This window comes from Parasteatoda tepidariorum, chromosome 5, assembly GCF_043381705.1.
Source record: "Parasteatoda tepidariorum isolate YZ-2023 chromosome 5, CAS_Ptep_4.0, whole genome shotgun sequence".
Taxonomy (NCBI): domain Eukaryota; kingdom Metazoa; phylum Arthropoda; class Arachnida; order Araneae; family Theridiidae; genus Parasteatoda; species Parasteatoda tepidariorum.
The window spans coordinates 10849875-10874599 of record NC_092208.1 but is presented as its reverse complement, the minus strand read 5'-3'; the positions used below and the strand labels follow the sequence as shown (position 1 = coordinate 10874599).

General features: G+C 28.2%; 1 protein-coding gene across 1 annotated transcript in view; it reads right to left on the bottom strand.

Moving 5' to 3' along the window:
• Nucleotides 1-3580: 3580 nt before the first annotated feature.
• LOC107455150 (DNA repair protein rad50) overlaps nucleotides 3581-24725 on the bottom strand; it is a gene marked incomplete at its 5' end in the record, with an annotated part of 55146 nt that continues 34001 nt past the window's right edge. The window contains 11 exon segments of the mRNA XM_043046106.2: nucleotides 3581-3710; nucleotides 8041-8169; nucleotides 9945-10078; nucleotides 13783-13925; nucleotides 15477-15615; nucleotides 16013-16184; nucleotides 18177-18304; nucleotides 20279-20426; nucleotides 20924-20982; nucleotides 21581-21661; nucleotides 22441-22470. Coding sequence (XP_042902040.2) covers nucleotides 3665-3710; nucleotides 8041-8169; nucleotides 9945-10078; nucleotides 13783-13925; nucleotides 15477-15615; nucleotides 16013-16184; nucleotides 18177-18304; nucleotides 20279-20426; nucleotides 20924-20982; nucleotides 21581-21661; nucleotides 22441-22470 — 1209 coding nt within the window.

Here is a 24725-nt window from a genome sequence, read left to right as displayed (position 1 = left end):
AGCACTCCAAAAATATTTTTAATCACTTTCTAAAAAAAAAAATCATAATTAGGATATGTGCAGTAATAAGAATTATTTCCTTCTATTGTTTAAAGTTCTTAATTTATAAACATAAAATCAATAAAATTAAAAAAACCTTTTCAAAAACTTTACATAATCATGATAAAATAACTAGTTTCTGGTAAATATTGCAGAAAAAATTGTGAAAATCATGTATTTTTTGGAATTTAGAATGACAATCGATAGGGCAAAGAAAAAATCTATTTTTAAAAGATAGAAAATTAAGCCCTTTTTACAAATCACGAACAAAAAAAAAAAAAAAAANCACCAAATAAAAAGCACCTTTAAGGGCTTTTAAAAAACTTAAATCAAAAATAAGCATTTTTTAAAAACGCTACGCACCCTGATAATGTCTCTGTCCTGCATCTAACCTATTGATTTAATTTATATTAATTACTTATTAGTAATAAGAACCTAGATACATAAATGCATGTAAAAAATTTTAATAAAGGAAAATGATGCAGTTAAAACAAAGGTGCATATAATATTTTCAAAAAAAAAAAAAAAAAAAAAAAAAAAAAAAAAANAAGGCAGATAGATAATAAAAAACTTACCATACATCTCCCATGCATAGAGGGACGCAAGACGAAATGTAGACATTGCATTGAACAGATGGATGCAGAAAATCCTGGTCAAGGAGAACAATCCCCAAGAAAAGATCACTCCAAACATCTCAAAATAAAAAGGAAGCTGAACTACATTCTATGGCCGAATTATCATACCTTTATTCATTAACAATATCACTTCATCTTGCATGCAGCTGTGTAAGAGGAGAACGACTTGTACATCTGTAACTGTTGTTGACTACTCCATATTTTTTTTAAAAAAAATTCATGTTGTAGTACACAACAGGTGATTCCTTTAAGTCATTGCCACTAGAAGAAAGCTGGTGTGTCTTTCTTCATAACCTGCCACATGTCCCCTTCCGAGTTAGCACACCCTCAAAGTGTAAATATACGTAAATAATAGTCTTATAAATTTTATTTTTCATAGCCGGCGTTGAACAGCAGACAGAATTTTTTTTTTGGCTTTCAACTACTAATGTTCAACTCCATAGCCTTGTAATTTTGAACTCAATTCAGAAGACAAGGGAACTTCTGGATCAAGTATTTTGAGAAATTTGCTTTCGTGGAGGACTTTTTGATGGAACTAAGCCGCATTTGCGTTACATGGAGAGGAAAACCACAAAACTTCCCACGGTTAGCCTAACGGCAAGAGGACTCTAACCCATGATCCATGTACCACTGAGGATATTTTATGCCAGCATTGTGGTCAGTGCAAGCCGGATACAGAATTCGTATCCAGGGCACGTAGCCAAATTATTCAACAAAAAATAGGCACCTTTTAAGCACTTTAAAAAAATGTCATAATTCGGCAGGGTTGAAAAGTTTTTGACAATTAACGGTTTTATCTTGTTTTAATCGTCATGTAAAAAAAAAAAAAACTTTCGGCGTTGTTTTTGACAATTGTCAAAAAAATCAGGAAATTTTTAATCATGGAAAACGAATGGCGTTTTCATACATCACGGACTGACAATATGCCGAAATAGATTGGCGTTGAATTAAATGTGAAAACGTTGAATAGAACAATGTGAACTGCGTCTTTTTGCATAATTTGAAACAAAAATCAACATAGTAAAAGAAAAATCTCATTTTGAAAAAGGGAAAAGTAAGCACTTTTTAAAAACATCCAATGAAAAAAAGTACCTTTAAGGGCTTTTAAAAAAAGGAAATAAGCACCTTGAAGCACTTATTAAAAACGCTACCCACCCTGGTATCGACCAGCTATTGCTGGGATTCGAACTCGGTTCGCCTCATTGGAAGGCGAAAGCTCTATCCCCTGATCCATCACGGCTCGTCTTATAAATTACTGAATGTAAGAAATTAAATCAGATCTGCATATTACTTAAATATCAGTCATTCCAATAATTTTACCCTAGGTGTGCCAGTGGGGATTGTATTAAAATTTCAGCTAAAATCTATGCGGTTTCGTGTCTTAGCAAAATCGTCAAAATGATGTCTGCCATCGAATCCAGACTTCATAATTAAAGTTTAATAATGCAATTGTGTACGTTATAACCTTCAAAAAACTATTTTTAAAATATTTAAATAAAGGATTGAAGATTTTTTAACGTTTTATCATTAATAATCTTAAATTAGTTTGATTAAATTAGGTTCGACAATTAAATTTGCAGTTCTTGCTCTATATGCAGTCTTATGAATGTTTTGGCATATATACATAAATGAATAAAATAAAATGAATTATGGTTTACTTCAATGTGAAAACTGTTGATGAAAATGGTTATTGGGGAATCATTTCTTGATTAAAGGATTATTTTATTTTTATTTCAAAAGCGTGATCGAAAATAGTAATGCAATATTTTATAATATGCCTGATCTTTTCATAATTTGTTCAATATATTGCTTCAAAAAATGCCATTTCTTTTTCATTGGCATTTTATTTTAAATAATTTCATAACGGCAACCGAAAGATTAAATAAATTATGAATTACAGGTTGTAGCTAAATGCAATCAGAGGATCAAAACTCTTCACTGGTGATAAAAAGTATTAACTCGCAAAACCCCTTCCACTTTTTTTCCCTAGGGTTCCTAGCAGAACACCATTTGGGAACCGCTGGGTAAAATTACAGAATCCTAAACTCACAAAACTAAAAAAGCTGGACAAGAAATTTTACTTAATTTCTAAAGCTGAGCAAGAAATAGAGTTTAAACTTGAAGAATCATTTGAATGTTACAAATTAATGTAAGGTGTAATGTGGCAACATTACAGTCTAAAAACTTCTTCGGTAGTACAAGCTTTGTGTGGGTTAAAATAATTATTTTAGTTTTCATTATTAAAATTATTATTTTTGTAATTAAAATCATTATTTTTGTATTTGAAATAATCTACTAAATGCAACCAAAAGATTAAATAAATTATGAATTAAAAGTTGTATCATAATCAGAGGATTCAAACTCATCACTGGTAATAAAAAGAACGAACTCACGAAATCCCTTTCACTTTTTCCCTAGGGTTCTGCAGAACACCATTTAGGAACCGCTGGGTTAAGTTACAGAATTCATAACTCACAAAACCAAATGTGTTGGACAAAAAAAAAGAGTTTAAACTTGAAGAATCATTTGAATGTTACAAATTAATGTAAAGTGACAACATTATAGTCTAAAACTTGTTTGGTAGTACAAGCTTTGTGTGGGTTAAAATTATTATTTTTGTTTTTATTATTAAAATTATTTTTGTTTTTATTATTAAAATTATTTTTGTTTTTATTATTAAAATTATTATTTTTTTTTTATTATTAAAATTATTATTTTTGTATTTAAAATCATTTGTTTCCAACGAGTTTTCACACTAGCTTATGACAATGGATTTACTCTGTAACGCTGTCTTGGTTCAAGAAGTATTTTAAACTAGGATGGTATAGATGAAAACTGAGTAACCAAAACCAATGCATAGTTTAGGCTAAGTTATGTATAAAAATTAATTACAAATAACAACTTAAAATGGTATAAAATTATATATTTAACAAAACATACAGTTACTAATATACATAACATAGAATGTGTGATCACAGAGTTTAACACAGTTACGCCATATCTGAGATGTAGAGCTTCGACACTTTTGAGAAAGCACTAGAAAAGAAAGTAAATCAATCAGAACTTAAGTTTGTTTCACTTTACAAAAGAGCTTTATTAAAAATATAAAGAAAAAGAACTTCAAAAAAATAAGAAATAAAGGAAAATGGTAATTATATAGATTACGGAATAATTTTAAAAGTATCCAAAAAAAAAAAAAATTTCTCAACTATTTTAATTTTCACCAGGTGTCAACAAAATTCAAGACGTTTATCTATGAGTTGCAATATTACATCAGAAACATGTTATTTCGTTAATCCAATAAGCAATAAAACTTACTTATTATTATTTGCATTAATTGCTCTTAGTCTGGAGAATAGTATCATCGAAGTACTAATATGATTAGATTTAAAAACACTTGAAACAATAAATTATTGCAAGAATTAAAAAAAAAAAAATGAAACCCATGTTGCAGTAGAATTTAAAAAAATTGCAATAGATGTTAAATTTATTTAATTCAAACCTCATTAGTTACTTAATGTTGATGTAAATTTCAAGACTGGTAGTTTCCTTGGTTTATCAATAATTTTGTCTAGAACATGCAACATTTCCCACTTCTTTATCCAAAATCATATTTCCAAAACTTATGAGAATTCTGTATCACATGTTCTTATTTCTTCCTTGTAAACTAGTTCTGATATCATTTTCACACACATTAAAAGATATAATTAGCTTTTTGGAGGTTTCAAAAATTAAGCAAATTTTGGACACTTTATAGCAACGTTGTTTTTCCTACATAATCTATCTGAAAATAATTTGTCTTCCTTTTAAATATCATTCTTGTTTCGAANCCATGTTGCAGTAGAATTTTAAAAAATTGCAATAGACGTTAAATTTATTTAATTCAAACCTCATTAGTCACTTAATGTTGATGTAAATTTCAAGACTGGTAGTTTCCTAGGTTTATCAATAATTTTGTCTAGAACATGCAACATTTCCCACTTCTTTATCCAAAATCATATTTCCAAAACTCATGAGAATTCTGTATCACATGTTCTTATTTCTTCTTAGTAAACTAGTTCTGATATCATTTTCACACACATTAAAAGATAATATTAGCTTTTTGGAGGTTTCAAAAATTAAGCAAATTTTGGACACTTTATAGCAACGTTGTTTTTCCTACATAATCTATCTGAAAATAATTTGTCTTCCTTTTAAATATCATTCTTGTTTCGAATAAGGTACATAGTAAAGCAAACTGGTAATTAAATCTTCAAATTTTCATCATTGTTATAAAGTAATATAAGCACAACTTTATATTCCATATTGAAGACTTATACTGGGAAGAGGAGAGAAAAAATATATTTCAATCTAAACAATTGAGATATTGCTTCAAATGTAATTTTTTTTTCACACCGAGGCCAGTGAAACTAATTTTTAGTTTATCATGGTTAAGTTGCTTAGGTTTAATGTATTAAAAAAAAAAAAAAATACTTATACTATTTACATAATTGTATACTATTTACATATTACTATTACATTTACATAACATATACTATTTACATAATTTACAAAATTTCATACTTATACTATTTACATAATTGACACTGCTATCTAGGCAAGTGTTCGACTTCTCCTTAATTGCGTTTTTTGTCTGTTATATAGAATGAAACCAAAACAAATAAATAGAATCAATACTTTAAAATTTTTATGTATCAAAATCATATTTTCTGTGTAGTTTTGCATTAGTACCTGATAAAACATCTAGTTTTGCTACGATGTATTATAAAAGCATCTTGACAAATGAAGCATTGTTCCTGAAGAAAATTTTTACAGTAAATACTACAAAATCAGAATCAGTAATAAAACTTAGGAAGTAATGAGGATTTTATGACTGAAAATTTTAATTTTTGAGTGTCACTCTTTTACTTATAAAACCCTTACAACTTCAAAACTATTAGTTCTATCCACTTGGTTTTTAACACATCTGATTTAGCCATCAAAAATACACAGAAAACAATACCTTACTTGCCTTGGCAATGACAGACATATAAAAAGGTATAAATCCAAAACAATTATCTTTGTAATTCAAAATTTTTATTCCATTTGAAGATAAAAATATCGTTGAGGGAAGTAAATTACTCATAATTGATCACATGGGTGTAGTAATTAACTCAATATAATCCTACTCAAATTATTAATTAATTTAAAGTATAATAACATATGAAAGTAATTAATTAAAAACTAATACCATATCAAAAGTAACAAGATTGCATGAATGCAATTTTTTATCAATTAATTAAAGCATATTGTACTTGAATCTACAATAAGGTTAAAAATAAAAATGTATTTATGTGATAGCTAATATAACATATGTGGTAAACAATACCCCAATAATTCTACATAGATCTTGCTTTGGTTTCTTATAAATTAGTGCGTAAAAAGTACAGTCAAAACAATATCTTTTTTGCCTAGGCCATATTTAATTTTATTCCCTTTCCCCAGTAAAACCTTTAGACATTGAATTTAAAGTTACCCAATATCTTAAAAGTATGCTCATGCCATGTACTACTACTAATAAAAATTTTATTTTTTTTATCACAAAGAGTAGTCTTTTTTTTTTCTATTTAAGTGTCCCTCCACCCATAATCAGAAAACTTTAAAGATTGATTTATTATCTGATTTTACCAATATGTTTTATTTTTATATATTTGTACATAGTGATATCAATAGAAAAGACCACCTCTGTATTGTGACCGCTTTTGGGAGGTGCAGAATTTTTGCCATAGACTTTGTGTTGAAGAAAAGCTTTAAGAGAGACCCATTAAAATTTCTTCCAACGATCAGGCAAACTTCTGCACCAATGCGGAAGAAGTAAAAAAAGAAAAAAGAACACACGATAAAATATGAAAATAAAAAATATTAACAAAACAAATGTGTAGATTAAAATTTATTCAATATATTAGCATGAGGTTCTTATTTAGAGAGCTCTTTTTGACGATCTCTGAAAGAGATCTACAATCTCATGTTGCAGTCAGAGTGCATTAAAGACAATGACAAATTCATTGATTGATTTAATTTTATGATTGATTCATGATTTTATGATATGATTGATTGATTTAATTTTATGATTGATTCATTGATTTAATTTTAGAATCAAAAGTTGAATTTGAAAAAAAAAGTTTTCTTCCGAAAGAACTAAGTATCTCAAACCAACAAAGCTCATCGCATTTTTTAAATCGAACTATGATTATGATATAAAATCAAAAGCAAACTTAAACAAAAAAATTTTTTTTTTATTTAAAACAATTCTATCCTTCTTCATTGGTACATTTGTTTTTACACATAATTACATCAGAAGGGATAATTTTTAGTGAAGCAAAATTTTATTCAATCCAGCTTTCATGACGCCAACACAAGTGCCAAGAAAATGACAAACTAAAATCGTTTGCGAAAAAAATCATGTACCTTCAATAATATTTTGAAGTCAATGGAGGTAGCCTCTAAGAAAGAACAATCACCATTAACGATCATTTTACTGTGGAACAGACACAAGGTGCATAGCCAAATTTTTCAACAAAAAATAAGCACCTTTTAAGCACTCAGAAAATATTTTTAAGCGCTTTGAAAAATATTATAATTCGACAGGGTTGGCAAGTTTTTGACAATTTATGGTTTTATCCGGTTTCATTTACAGTGACGAAGACGATGGAGCGTCACAAACAATGAAATTAACATGAGAAATGAAATTTTCTATCACTAATGTTTAGTTGGTCCCTGTAATCAGCAAAAATACAAGAGATTTTTCGATTCTATTACAGAGGGTGGGAAATGAAGTCTGAAATTGAGAATCTCTTGCATAATGCAGCAGGGTTGCACATGAGAGTAAAAAATCCTTACCACACACTGAATCCAGCTCAGTATACACAAGTGCGGTCCCGCAAGTATTTCATCAAAAATGCAAAACAAATGGTGCTTTCATACACTACAGACAGGAAAACCGGAATAGATTGAGGTTGAATTAATTGCGAAAACGTTGACTAGGACAATGTCTTTTTGCATAATTTGTGGCGAAAATCAACATGGTAAAGAAAAATATCACATTTCGGAAAAGGGAAAATTAAGCTCTTTTTTTATTTAAAAAACACCAAATGAAAAAGGCACCTTTAAGGACGTTTAAAAAACGAAAATCAAAAATAAGCACCTTTAAGCACTTTTTTAAAACGCTATGCACCCTGAAAGAGTGGTCGCTCCCGAGAGGTTTCACTGTACACATATAAAATGAAAGCAGAGATGAAAATTACACTGGCAACCTATAGTTATAAATGAGAGGTTTATATTTATAAAGGTCTATACAAACCACTTTATAAAGACTGATGAAACTTACTAGTTATCTTTCGAAACTTTATAAAAATAGTCCACATTGTCAGATCTCCCAAGCAGCTCTATAAAGTCTTCATCGTGAGTAATTATAATCAATTGAAAATTACGTTGTGCTGACCTGCTTTTCACAATCCTATAAAGTCAATAATAAAATTATAATGAAAATAGTACTAAAATAACCAAATTCCCAATTTCATTAAATCAAATATATTTACATACCTGCCAACTCTTCCGGATTTTCCGGAAGATTTTATTTTCATATTTAAAGTGGTAGCAAAGTATGCATCANATTTTTTCTTTTATAAACTTAATTTTTAAATGATTTTGATCACCACTATTCTTACAAAAATTAAGCACATATATCAATATGCGTTACCATCATGGTTGTCAACTTAAGTTTTTTCAAATGCAACGTATTTGTTTGCTTAAAATTGAAGTTTTAATTTCATTTTAATACCACAGGGGAAAATGATAATGAAAGGGATTAAAAGTTGGCAGGTATGTATTTAATAAGAATATAAGTAGCCATAGAGTAAGGTGAAAAATAGCTTAAAAGTATCTAAATACTAGTGATTATGTGGGTTTTGCTTATCATTTTTAGCAATTTAATAAAATTAAAATAATTTATAATTGGCTTTTCATATAAATTTCAAAACCTGATAAAAAAAATTTTTAAATAAAGAAACTTCTGATATTTCTGTGCTTATCTTTTGTTGATTCTGATCCCATCTCATTTATTATTTAACCACTAAAGTAAAATATAGCACTACAACTGTGCAGGTTTCACCGTATTAATTTCCAAACAAATTGTTAATAAATGCTTTACATGAACTCTTTAAAACTATCATAAAATTAATTATGTGTCTAGATTTGTGTTGAAATATAATTTTAACATAAAAAAAAATGGTTAAAGAAGTTATTGGGAGAACTCAACACCATCTCTTGTGGAATATCATTATACTTTAAGGCTTTGTGATAGATTAAGTTTTCAGAACCGCAAAGTTTAAAAATCAAGCACAGTTAATAAATAATATTCAATCAAAATATTTACATAAAAGCAAAGTTTTTCATAATCAACAAAAGTTTTTCACAGATCAGATTTTTCATTAATGGTTCTCAATTTGAAAAAAAAAATGTATAAGAAAATTTCTGATAAAATAGACTCCGGTGCAAGTTAATCTATACTCCGGTGCAAGTTAAGAAAAAGCCATTGCGGTATAGGATTTAAGTAAAAATTGGCGACTGTAATTGGCGAAAATAAGCTTTCAAAACAATATAAAAGCTTTTAAAAGTTAAACACGTCAGTTGGAAATATAATTCATGCTATTGCTTGCATTATATATCATAGATATATTTTAAAAAAAGGTTATGGTTTCGTAGTCTAGCTGGAATCCTAGACTTTGCGATAAATAAGGAGAGCATTCGTTCTTGAAGAAAAAACAGAACTACATGACATTGCAAGAGCATTAGATTTCATTGGACCTCTAAAAATTTTGCGACTTATGCTGACACGTTCTTAGCAAATCAAATGCAAGATAAAAAATTTTTACTTTTGTTCTGAGGTAAAAAAAAATTTCTGCAAGAAATAATATTTATTATTCCTTCATTAGTTTCTTAATATGCGAAAAGAAATTTTTGATATGCGATTTTTGATATCATTTTTATTAATTTGTATTAAGTGTTGATTACTGTAGTTAATTAGAAAGCAAGTCAAAAGGAGGCAATACAGCAATGTTGAGGTATGTTCGGGCTGCGAGCTTTGCAGCCATTTGGCATATACTCAGATGCAAAAAGGCTTTTTCCATAGGGATAATGGTTTTTTCTTAACTTGCAACAGAAGTATAATGTCAAGAAAATGATTATTGACATTATGGGAAGCAGTAGATTGAAAGGAAATGTTGAACATACTCGACAAGTGCTTTAGCTAATTTAGAGATATTTTCACGATCAAGGTTAGTTGTTGGTTCATCCAATGCCAGGATCCCACAATTCAAACAAAATGTTTCTGCTAAAGCTAATCTAATTATTAAAGACGCCAGCACCTGAAATAGAAAATAGCTTATATATGACTAATAAATAGTTTTTCCAGTATTCATCCACCTTTAAATTTTTCCTGAATGCAAACATTAACTTTATAAAAGAAATAGGCATTCAATTTTTCATTCAAATATATACAGTGTTCTCCACAAGCATTTTTAAAAGGGTAGCCCACCTAATCTGCCCTCTTCATCCTTTTTGTAGAACAAAAGCCGCCATTCCTTAAAAACACTGTTTTTTAAATTTTATTTCTTCAGGAAAAGATGGTTTTCTTAACCATCTGTTTTAATGAAAAGTCTCTTTTTTATTTATTTAGTTATTGATAATTATTTAACTTCAAATCAATTTTTAATTTTTTGCCTTCATTTTAATAAGATTTTTTTTTTATGTTGTCCAGTTATATTGTTAAAATTTGTATGATATTCAGCCCCAGAAATATCCATATCTCATTTTTTTGGGGGAGGGGTGGAGCTAATATTAATGAATATTTTAGTCATATTAAATTTTACTATTATTTAAAAATGCACCTTTAAATATTTATTTTCTTATAATTTTCAGTTTAAAATATAAAGAAAGCTTTATAGATGTTTTTCAATTAATCCTTTATTTATTAGTTTACTTTTTATTTTTTTAAAAAAAAATTCACACTTGTCTTTTCGCCTGCTATTAATTATTATTCGAAAGCTTCATATTTTTCTGTTATTTTGGTAATGAGTGAGAATTACTTTGTAAAATATACACATATAATAGTATAAGAGGGTGGTTTAAAAATTGGGGATGCCTTTTTAAAACAGCTCAAAATGCCCTTTTCTGTGAGGAAGCACTTAGCCCTTTCTTATTCTTAGGGAGAATTTTGTGTGTGTATATACACACACACATATATATATATAATATATATATATATATATCAACTNTATATATATATATATAATTACATAAAGATTTTGCATCCAAATTTAATATTTTTTGGAAAAATCACATGTTTTAAATTTATAAGTTACTAAAAAGTTTTGTTCGGTAAGTTTACTTTTAAGAGTTATATGCAGATATCAATATGTATCATTACCTTTTAAGAGGGTGACATATGATTGATGTATTTAACACATGATATATTGGTAAAAATAAGTTTTTCCAATTGGTATTGATGTTAATTTCAATATGAAAAACTGAAAGAAAAACCTAAAATTCTACAGAGAAAATAGTTCAAAAATAATTCCTGTTAATAAATAATTGTTACTAATAGTTAATGTCATTAAACAAAATTATAAACGTAAGAAACTACATAAATGAAATCTTTGTAGTGAGCCTAAAAAAGAAATCAAGACAACATTTGTGAAAAAAAATAATATAAATAAATAAAAAAATTACAACAAAATCAGGACTTTTTTTTTAAACATCATACATATACCAGATGACTTTTAAAAAAGGCAAAGCAAAACCAAAGCATATTTTGCTCTACGTAAATGCAAATTATATCATAAAAGAATAACAAAATAAAATATTTTTTAATGTCAGAATGACTGTTCAGAATAGCCAATTTTCAGAGTAATTTTATCAATATTGTATCATTTAGTTCAAACTAATGATCTCTACTGGCTACAAGATGACTAAATAGAACAAATGACAATTAAAAAATTGTCAGCTGGTCAAAAGTGCACCTTTTATTATTAGTATTTTCATAAATATAGAATTAATATGAATATATCATTCTGAAAATTACTAATATTCTGATAATTTCCTGCTTGCTTCTCAAATTTTTCGATGTTTTAAAAATGAACATGGTTATGCCTATGTTAAGAAATGCTTCAAAAGAAATTATTTTTTTTAATAGTTTTTTAAATTGTATAAAATTTTCTTCATTTTAAAAAGTAGCATACCCTGCAACTCATGAAGATTTTGAAAATAATTCTTTCTAGTGGTATCGAATCAAAGTAGAAATTTTTAAAGCAAATGGATCTCTCATAAAACTTTTATCAGAACTTAAGAATCTAGCCATATGGCTTGCACTTTTATAAGTAATAGTGGACAAGTTACGCTAAAATTAATTTTTTTTAAATATTAAGACATTAATTTTGCTACAGTCTGAAAAGAAGATTTCTGAAACTACGGAAATTCCGTAGCAGTTGGAGGGTATGAAGTAGCCATGTATTTTAAAATGCGGCCACACTTAAAAATTCTGCCACTGGCCAATAGGAGAATTTCCTAAGTTTGCCTTATATTGAATATAACAACTCATAATAGTTATTTTATATCAATGCCTGGGAGTTTATATAGAACTGTTGCATTAAAAAAAATAACTAACTTCAATTAGTTAATATTTCCTTTCTTCATACCAATATATAATTAACATTTGAAATTGAGTTCGAGATTTTCTTAATCAAATACTTTTAAAGTGGGATTTCAATTATCTCGAAACGAAAATACAGCAAATATGCCACTTAACATTTTTTAACAAAAGTAATTTTAGTGGATGATCCCCAATTCATCATATAAAATTCCATGACATGTTGATTAGAATCTATCATTTTTAAAAATTACATGAAAGAGACAAATTAAGAATTATAAAAGTACCAAAGTCCAGAATTGTTACTGCATTTGCTTAAAATAATAAATAAATGTATAACACCTGAATTGATCACCGTAAATAGTTGATTATTTAATATTGTTAATAGTCTCCTTTTCATAGATTGACTGCGTTCTCAAAAAGGCTTAAACAGAGACCTAAGTGGGTAAAGTTATATTCCTAAACCATAATAATTGGTACACAGTCCCTAAATTGGAACTATTAAATGTTGCGATTTCTATTAGAAAAATTCAGTAAAATAAAAAGACGGATTAAATTTTTTGTTCTTGAAATGTTAAGTGGCATATTTGCTGTGATTTCACTTCAAGGTAAAAACAAAATGGGATGTTCTAATTACTTACAAAAATCAAGAATATCAGGACAAAAAGCAAAATATCAGGACAAAATATTTTTTTTCAGGAAAACAATATTTTGTCCTGATATATTTGGACAAGCCTGATAGACAGACTTGGATATTTGTCCTGATATATGATTTAATAACAATTAACATATTCATTTAAATATACATTAAATCAAAAGAGAGTTTGAGGAGAGAAAAATACAAAGTAAATATTTGTTTGTTGATTAGTAGAAGGATTCTACAAATTATATTAGTTAAAATTTACCCCCCCCCCTAAAAGAAAAATGTTACATATATATACACACAGCTACATAGTGTCATAGTTCATCAAAGCAAAAAAAAAAGAAAAAAAACTCAATTTAATTCATTACAAACTTATTAGTTTGGGTATAGTAGTTTTATTTTATTAACTGTAGTCTGATTTTATTACTAACCTCTGTTTTGAAAACTAATGTTCTTAGTTACATCTTCAAGGAATAAAAAATGAATTTAAGTTATAAGATAGCACCTCATTAAAAATACAACATTTTATGAAACAAATCATTAAATTACTGAAAGCAAAACTTAAAAAATCAAAATAAAAAGTGAATAAAAAAATTGCTCCATGTTTAAGTAAAAGCAATCATATTAATCTTCCAATTATAAAAATTTTGATAAGGACCTGATTGATTTTTCAGGCAACTTCTTCCTCCTAGTTATTCAATGAAAAATTTGCTGGGCGTATTTTAAACACTAGAAATTGTTAAAATAAATATTAAACAAGTAAAAAGAAAAATTGGACCCACCTTTTGTCCAGCACTGCATCTTCCTCTCATATCAATAGGAGTATCACCTTTAAACATGACTACTCGATAATTGTAAGTGCGTCGACTTTTTTCAAGACCACTCTCAGTGTCACCATCGGACTGGATTTCGATGTAATCAATATCTTAAATAAAAATTTTTTTTAAAAAAAGCATTATCTTAAAGCCTAAGAAAATATTAGGACAAAAGTTACAAATTCATAAAATATGGTCTTTTAACTCAAATAATGAAACTGTAAGAGCATATTTAACCAGTGGTCGGGAAAACTACTTCTTTGTTGTAGTTTACTACCACTACAACTATTTGTTACAAATGTAGTTAACTACAATTACTTTTTTTTTTAAGTGAAGTGACTACAAAGTACTTTGAAATTGTAGTAACTACTTCACTAATTTAAGGAGACAAAATTTGTTGCAGAACTTAAATTTACACCTATGATTATAATGGTTTTGACTAAGAAATTGGCTTACATTAGATATTAGGGAATAATTAAAAAAATATTCATTCATGTTTACATGAACAAGTGTGTTATTGCAAAGCATTTTTTTAAAATTTTTTAAATTTAACTTTCAACTTTTTATGCCTTTTTCGACAGCGAATATTTAATTTAAGAAAGGCTCTTTTAGCACCGAGAAATTCAGTACCCTAGTGTGCAAAAGTCTTGGTCAAACTCAATATAGATGGTTGATTGGAAATGTAATAAATAATGTATAATTTTATTCCTAAACATTCTCAATATCTTATCAACCAGAAAGTAAAGTTAGCGCTTTGAAAGTCATTTTAAATCAAATGCAATTTTTATATCAGTGTTTATCAATTTTTATATTCGATTTTCATGAAGCGATTTTCTTACATCTAAGAATTGGTTGAAAATACAATTGAAAGATACAATTTTTTGGTTGAAAATACAATTTTAACAAATAAGCAAAAGTTTTGCATTTTATTTAGGAAAATCGTGATTTTAACTTTCATTTAATATTGACATTTATTTTTGAAGAATTAGTTCTTATGAGACAAAAAGAAATATTCAACTAAACTGAGTACAAATATTTAAATTTAATCCAAAGAAGATTAAATTTTCCATTAAATTGCAAGAAAAGTAAAAATTCTGAAATCAAGTGCAATATATATGTTAGCTTGAGTAAATAAAATGGAAATCATCTTTACAAAAAATAAATAAATAAATAAATCCACATAGAAAGGTTAAAATGCTTTTCACGCGTTGACCAAAAACTTTTGCACGCTAGTGTATATCAAAAATATGTTCCTTTACTTTTAAATAACATCAATGTTTTACGAATGTGCACACATATGTGAAAGTGTGACGAAAGTGATTAATTATCTATTTTACATAATGGTTCGTTTTAAGTATTAATTATATGTGATTTTAAATAAGAAATTTTTGTACATAATTTTATATCGTCAATTTCATTGCATCCATTGAAAGAAAAGCTAAGATTTGTACCCATCAAATTTGAAAAATTAGTAATAAATGTAGCTTCACTACTTGCAGTGTGCTACTTCCTGCCACTGATTTAAACCCACATCAAATATAATTCCAGCATAGAAAGAAAAGAAAGACCTTGATAAAAACCATACCAATATCTGCAAAAAGTACAATACAGAACTAATGTAATAAAATGCAAAAAGTACAATTCAAGTGATGCACACCTACCATTTCCAGCATATGTATCCCTCCATAAATCTTTGATGATCTTGTTAATTTCAGACATTTTTATTTGATGATAGTTGATTATTGCTTTATTTAGAGCCATATAATATTTGCTCAAATCTTCACAAGCAAGCTGTGTAGTCTAAAATTCGATAAATAAAAGTAAACATCAGATAAAAAATGTATTCTGAGTAGATGAGTCTTAAAATGCTAACAAATAAAATAAGTGAAACAATTAATATTAAATATTTAAAGTCTCACAAAATTAAACACAAAGATCACCTTGCATATGATAATAAGACGAATACTTATTTCCATGAGAAAAAAAGGATAAAAGGAAAGATAAAAGGAATAAAATAACTATTTATTACTTAACTAGAACACTTTTGCACCTCAACCTTTCTTTTTTTCCCCCTTGCTTTTAATCATAATGTATTATAACTAAATATGAATTTTCAATGAAATAATTTTCTAGTTGAATAATAAATAGTTCTTTTTAATAATTCTAGTTAAATAATTTGTTTATTTAGATGACTTACTCTCAGTTCTATGCACTTGCTTCGATGTTTTTTCTCAGCGTCCTTAAACATTGGATCTAGAAGTTGATTCCTACACTCCCGGATCTTTTCTTTTAAACCACTCTCACGACCAATCGTTTCATCTCTCTCCTTGGTGAGAGTTTGAATTTGTTTAGAGAGCTTGTCCATTTCACTGAAATAGGTAAAAGTTCATATAAACCTTGTTAATGAATAAAAATGAATGTGACATTTTTTTACAAGAAAAAATACATTTGATTCAGCAATCATTATAGAACAAGAGAACAAGAACTTTGAGTAGCAACAGAAAAATTTTGATTACAAAATATTGAACAACCAAGCAGTTATGACAGTATAAATAACATAAAATAACTTAGGAAATAGAAATTAGTGCACCATTAAGAACAAAAAGATATACAGAATTTCACTTCAGTTTAAGGACTAAAAAAGTACACGCATCATCATCAATGCCTCGACAGCCCAGGGTGGGATTTTGCCTTCTCAAAAAGTTTTTTCCAGGCTAACCTTTTTCCTGCTAGTGTTTTCCAGTTTTTAGTTTTTAAGACCAAAAGGTCTTTTTCTAGGCCATCTATCCATCTCAAATTAGGCCTGCCTCTTTTTCGTGTGCCAACTGGTCTGGCATTGAAAACTCTTTTTGAGGGACGGTCTTCATCCATTCTGATAACAGGGTTCCCACTCAATTTCAGAAAAAGAATTCCCTGACTTTTCCAGGTAAATTTCAATGAAAATCAATACCATATTTCTTCAATACTACGAAATTTTTCATCAGAAAATTTTGATTCTTTTACTTGTAATGCCAAGTATTAGATTTTCTATGTAAAATAAATATCATTATATGAGGATGGAAGCATTTCAGTTTGTCTAAAATGTGAAACTTTTATAATAAATAATTGTAATAGATCTTAGAATTATTTAACTCTAATCTCAACAATTGAGTACTGTTACTGACGATTTTTAGACTATTTTTTTTCCAGGTATAATGAAGGAATTTTCCAGGTTTTTGTAAAAAAATTGCAACTTTCCCTGATTTTTGTAGTTGAAATAAAATTCCCTGACAATTCCAGGTTTTCCCTGTTCTCCCTGACACGTGGGAACCCTGTGATAACGTGGCCTGCCTATTTTATTCCTTGTCGTTTAATAAAGTTAATAATGTTGGGTTCATTATATGAGTGATAAAGCTCTAAATTTGTACTTCTAAGTTATAAAATAGTTAATGTTAAAAATAAATATAAAATTAGCTTTATAGTATCTGTGATTACATTAATAGTCTGAGTATACTTTTTTTCTGTTGCCTAGTTTCCTTTGCTTACCTCAGAATATATAAAAGAGGGTATCCAAATAATAAAAATTAATAATAGTAATAATTTTTGTACATAAACTACATTGTCATAAGAAGAAAATAAATTAGATACCATGTCTTCGAATGAGTGCAATTATGGGAGTACAAATAGACAGGAAATAAAAAATATATATATCTACATTTTAATAATGATTTTACGGCCTTCAGACAATTTATTGACACAAAAACAAATTAAAACTAAATCTCAATTTGAATAAATTTCTCAACCCTGATTAAAATCTTTAATACCATTAATTCCTAGATTTAAAAAAAAAAATAATAAATTTTTTTTTTTTTTCAAAGTAAAAAAGAATTGGAACTTGAAATGTCTCAGCAAAGTAATATGTTTATAAAGGTTCAGATATCATTTTTAAATCTGCCAGTTTTGTATAGAATTAATGCAATAGATACTTTGAAAACAATAATGCAATAGATACTTTGAAATATAATTCTAACAATGGATCAATAGCAAAGTATTATGCTTATAAAGGTTCAGATGTTACTTTTATCTCTGTTAGTTTTGTATAAAAATAATGCAATAGTTAATTTGAAAACAATAATGTAATAGATACTTTGAAATTTAAATATTACCAATGGATTAAAAGCAAAATTTATTTTCGAATGTCAAAGAGAATTGGAATTTAAAATGTCTTAGCAAAGTAATATGTTTATAAAGGTTCAGGTGATCCTTTCAGTTCTGTTAGTTTTGTACAAAAATACTGCAATAGATACTTTTTAAAACACCAAGTAAAAATTAAGTGAAATCATGCAGACATAACCAATAAAAATACAAGCTTATATTCTTACGCTAATAGTGATCGGATGTTATAACCACCAATTTTGTCTTTCAAGTTTTGACAAACTGCATTCAATTTTCCAATCTCTTCAATCGTATCAATAAGTTTCATGTTGTCTTTCAAATCTCGCTTCTTCACCTACAGAAATAAAACAGAGATTTTTTTTAAGCCTATAATGAGTGAAGAGAAACAAGAAAAATGTTTAAATTTAATACATAAAAAACAGACTTTACAGGTTTTTGAAATAACATTATATACACAATATAACTTTTAAAATTCAGTCAGATAGCCAGCATGCAAATTAAATTAGAATTTCTCTAAAAACTGGGGAAAAAAGTCGCAGTAGAAAATAAAATATATAACATATATATACAGTCAAACCCCGCTATAGTGAACTTTCAAGAGACCGAAATTTCGGTTCACTATAACCGGGAGTTCACTATATCCGTTACGCAGGGAATTTCACTAATGGTTCCCAAACTCCTCCCTTTTATTACATTATATTCATATAAATGACTGAAAAATATTATGTAGTAGCAAAAAATGTGTTATTTTTCATCACTCTTCGTCTTGCGTACAAATAAAAGTTAGTAATCTTTAGCTGATGAGCAATCCTCAACATCAGATATTGAAACACTTCCCGACTCTCAGATAATTTTTCCTGAATTTCTGTTATTCCGCTTTTTAAAACTGTCTAACCTGCCATTCAAGCACATAAAAGTAGTTTCTATAGATGGTTTTAGAAATCGGTATATGTATTTATTTTGAAGTAGAAATTTCAAAATTATTACAAAGAAAATGGGGGGGGAATCAGTCGAAGACAGAAAAAAGTTCATTATATCCAACTTCCTCACTTTTTTGGTTCACTATATCCACTAAAAATAACATTATACGTGTATAGCAAGGCACGGGACCGAGCATTTCGTTCACTATATCCGGGAGTTCACTATAAGCCGTGTTCACTATAGCGGGGTTTGACTGTATATATATGTGACAAAACGAGACGAAACAACCTCTGTGTGAATAAAGACCGATAGATGTCAAAATCTCCTAAATAAAACTGTGAGAACTATTTCGATGGGAAGGAAGAGTAGTTGTTGAAAATGAAAAAGCAAACCCAGATGGTTAAAATATGAGTCTGACTTGTGTTTAAAGAAGTGTAAAACTAACCTGTGTAGTTCGAGAAGTATGACTCATAATTTTATGTGAAAGTTTTGTTAATTATTAAATGATAAGTATGATCATTATTGATTTTGAGTGACTTAATCAATGGTCATCAACATCATCCTACATATATACATGAAACCAGATATATGTTTTATTTTATAATAAACGACCCAATTTTTGGGTTTACGACTACTAATGTTCAACAACGTAGCCTCGTAATTTTGAATCTAATCCAGAAGACAAGGGAACTCCTAGAACAAGTAAAGGGGGAATTTGCCTTCGTGGAGGACTTTTTGATGGAAGTAACCTTCAAAAAGTCCTCCATGAAGGCAAATTTGCATTACATGGAGAGGAAGATCACAAGGATCTGATAACAAGGGGACTCTAACCTATGATTCGTCTACCATTGAGGATATTTCACGTCAGCACTGAGGTCGGTAGCAGACAAATGCAGAATTCATATCAACCAGCCATTGCTAGGATTTGAACTCATTGGGCTCACCTCATTGGAAGGCAAAAGATCTACCCCCTGAGCCATCGAGGGCTCAGGGATGTATACTAGATATATATATATAAATTGCACCAAATAGAAAATAAATATAAAAATAAAATGTACTAGAATTTTTTTTTTTAAAAATTGCAGACGTGCCAACCTAGCAAAATTAACATTCAGGAGTTTCCCTAACAAGAATTCAGGAGATTTCAGGAGGGGTAAAAAAAGGTGCATGGTNGTAATTCTGTAGTCATAATTAAGATTCTACAAGATTGTTTTCAGAACATCTTGAACAATATCTCAAAATAATTGAACATGCATTTTTATCCTAAAATTCAATTTTAATTTTGGGTAGCAAAAAGAAAAAAAAATTAAAAATTAATTGAATGTATTAATTATTAACTAGATTAAACATCATGAAAATAATGTTGAATGCTTAGTTAAATACCTACATTTTGTGATCTGATATCATCAGTAAGCTCTTTATCATACTCTTTTTGCTCATGAAGTTCTTCTTTTTTCACACTTATTTGAGAGTTGAGGCCACTAATACGATCTTCTTGATCAATTAGTGTTTTTTCTTTGTCATCACGAATATATCTAAAAAATAATGAATATTCAGATGAAGTAATTCTTAAAAATGATGAAGCATAATAGATAAATTAATTTTAATTAACAAATTGCTAACAAGATATAATATGCAAGTACACTACGGAAAGGTAGTTTTGTTTGGACAATTGTAAATATAACTCATTCATCAACTTTCTTTAAAATTCAACGGCAGACTTACAACTTAATTTGGGAGTAAAATAAGCTTTGCTGTATTTTTTGCAAAAAAAAAAATAAATAAATAAATAAAATTTTATGAATTTTTTTTCAAATAATACAGTTAAATAAAAAAGTCACCATTTTTAATAATATTAAATAGTATCCTTGAAGGCAAATTTTATAATTGCATATAGAAAAGCTAAACAATTTAACTCACAATAAAAAGTCAAATCTTTAGATAGACATAGATTTAGAAATATTAACTGAGTTCATACTTCTAAACACATGTATAGAATAACTTTTAAATGAATTCAACATTCAGTACTTACGCATCAATTTCTTTGGATATAATTTCTATGATATCTAACTCTTTCTCTTCTTCTCGAATCTAGAAAAAAATTATAATTCAGATATATAATTATGATAACAATAAGAATATACAATTATGATAACAGTAAAAAAAAATATGCTTTGGATGAAAAAACAAAGCAAAAAAATTGCTAACACATTTTATAGTCTCTGCATTAAAAAAAAAAGGCTTTTAATTTTTCACCATATTTAGTAAGTTAATAAATACTCTTTAATAAAAAGACTATTATGAGGGCTGCAATTTATTTTAAAATATTTCATGTACAAATAATATCATAAGACTTCAAGGATATAAGCAAATTTTCAAATCACTTCAAAAGCAAAACTCCTCAAAAAGCAAATTGATTTGAATTACAAAGTCTTTTAAACATAATTAGTATGAAATTCATAGTGACTTTCTTGAAAGAAAGAAGCTTCAAACAACATAAAATGTCTTTAAAAAACAAACAAAAAATCAATAAAGTTAAGTTATTTTTAAGTTTTTAGTTAAACAAAGAGCCTATTTATCGCAAAATAAATACTTCTATTTGTCAGTGGGGAACAATTTACATAAAATTATGAAATGGAATATTGAATTGATATGGCATTAAAAAGGTTGGAAGATATATTTTTCTTACTTTGTTACTTATTTTTTCCAATTCCTGATCTTTCATCCTGGTAGCAGTTCTTTTAGCATTACTAAGTTCTTTTGATTTTTCCTACAGAAAACCAAATCATCAACAGCATTATTCAATTACGCAAAATAAACATTTTCATGTGAGTGAATATAAAACATAAATCCAAATATAAACTCAAATTCTTAAGTCAAAATTATTAAACAGGAGTTAGGAAAAATAAAAAACCATTACAACACTAATTCAAATTGGAACAGAGCAAAAGGCAGCTAAAACCAAATTCAAATTATACAAACTAGTAACAATATAAAATTATTTAAAAACAATCAAAACTAATAATCAAAACTATAAACAATTACAGTAACTGTTTATAGTTTTGATTATTTATAATGTGCTTTGGGGGCATTTCATTGTAGTGTTTTCTATATTTGTTAATTTGAATGTGATTCTCTTGCAAATTTATGTGATTTTTAATGTGGTAATTATTATTATTCTTTATGTTTGTATTATCATTAGGGGCCTCGGGTTAATTTTGTCTTTGCTGTCACTTTGTTGTCACTGTTAATTTTGGCTTTGCCACTAACAACAGAAAGGCTCCTGTGTGTTTGCAGACAGTGTGTCAACACACAATTTTATTTTAATATTATTTTTACATTATTTTTAAATCTTTTTTAAATAATTTTATATTGTTACTAATGAATATAAAACATAAATATATTAACAAAATGAGAAAATATTCAATTCTCAATAAGCTTAGATGGTTTTATTTTAAAATTTGCATAAGTTGTAATTTTAAAATTGCTACAAAAATTCAAATAGGAAACCAAATATAGCAATGAAAATAATTGGAAAACTCAGCTTACCAACAATGTAGAGATTTCTGTTTTCAGCTCCTAGAAGAGAGAATTTATAAAGCATTCATTATAAAAGTCAGAATACAATCAAATGCAATTGAAATATTAAAAAATTGTTATCAAGAAATAAATATTTATAACTATTATTTTTGGGAAGATCACTTTTAGCCCTCAACCCTTTGTGGGGAAGAAAACTTTCAACCTAAGAATTTTAGCTAGGAAAGGCCATTAAAACTGAGGTCAACATATGTGCCTCTAAAAGAAAGCTATCTATTTCATGATTTAATCTTTCAAAATTTAAAGTTGTTGATTATACAAAGTAGTTTGAGTTGCGGTGGCTCAGAGGATAGAGCATTCACCTCACAGAGCTTTCACAGGTTATAGGTCACACCTCACAGGTCACACCTCATAGAGCTTTCACAGGTTCGAATCACAGTGGTGGCTTGCACAGACTACAGTGCTGACGTAAAATATCCTCAGTGGTAGGCGAATCATGGATTAGAATCCCCTAGTTGCCAGGCTAACTGTAGAAGGTGTTCCTCTTCATGTAATGCAGATGAGGGTAATTCCATCAAAAAAGGAAAAAAAACTCCAAGAATGCTAGTTTGCCCTCATGCTCAATGCTGGAGTTCCCCTGTCTTCTAAGTTGGGCTCAAAACTACAAAGCTATGGAGCTGAATATTGATCATTCATAAACTCAATTTGATAGGCTGTTGAATGCTGATTACTAAATAAGATATACCAAGTAGTTTATGAGATAAAAACTATTACAATTTTAAAGATTTATAACATTGTCAAAAATAAGTGGGACAATTTTATTCCATTACCCTCGAAAGGCTTAAAAAGCAATGAATAAAACAAAAGCTTAAGGAGAAACTTACAAGGCAACTGAAGAACTTGGAGAAAGAAGTTCCAAATCGTATTTTTAAAAGAAGAAAAAAAATTGACTTATCTGAGAAAAAAATCTGATTAGAGTTTTAGGTAACTACAAAACATTGATTATATTTTCTAAGTAAAATTAAAATTTGATTTAGTGGCCAGAGATATGTGGCAATGTTTAAGTGTTTTTAGAAAAGAAGGTTTAAAGTGCATTTAGCAACAGTAAACGAGTATTTTAATTAATATCAAATTAAAATGAGAAGAGTGTGAACCATATGACATGAACAATTTAAACGTTAAAGTTAGGAACATGAAGATTAAAGATTTTGCTAATTGGGAACTTGTGGACAAGAAATAACAGCAAGGCATTATCTTTATTCCCTATATCATCGTATAAACTAAAATCGGTTTTTTTAACATTAGATTTACTTATTAATAGGCAAAATAAACATAAAGTTGAACAAAAAACCTAATAGTAAAAATACTATTATCAAACAACTATGCGCAAACCAACTTTAATGCATATATATACACACACAATCATATATACAGTCAATTCGCTATAACTTGAAGTACGATAACTCGAATATTACTATAACTCGATTTTTTTATGAGATCCCGACCCTTTTATCTTCAATTTCATGTTAATTATTCTCGATTACTCGAATTTTACTCCCTTTAACTCGATTTTTTTTGGATCTTTTAAAGCAAGAAAAAAAACCTAGGAGCTGATATCTTGCCCCTTCCTTTGCAACACACACACAATGTCTTTCGCACTCTTCATGGAGAAGCTAAAGCTGTCCCTCTTGAAGTATGTGAACAGTGGTTAAATGAAACGTTACCAAATTTACTTCAAGGATACAGTTAAAATGATGTTTTCAATATTGATGAAATGGGTTTATTTTTTAAATGTCTTCCAAATAAGACTATGATGTTTAAGGATGAAAACTGCTCAGGGGGTAAAATGAGCAAGGAACGTTTGACTGTCCTAGTTGGAGGAAATGCGTCTGGGACAGAGAAATTGCCCTTACTTGTTATCGGAAAATACCGAAATCCCCGATGTTTCAAGAATGTAAAAACGTATCCTTTGGATTACAAGTCTAACAAAAAGTTTTGGATGACATCAGTTTTATTTGAAGACTATGTAAGAAAATTGGATCGGAAATTCTTCGCTAAAAAAAGAAAAGTGATACTCTTTATGGATAAATGCACAGCGCATAGTGATCTACCTAATTTGAAAGCCGTAAACTTGCAGTTTCTCCCGCCAAACACAACAGCAAAGTTGCAGCCGATGGACCAGGGTATCATAAAGTGCTTCAAACAGTCTTATCATAAATGGCTTGTCAGAAAAATGATCTTAAATATTGTAAGCATTTAGAAGATTTGTAATTAATAAATAAGCATTAATTAAATAA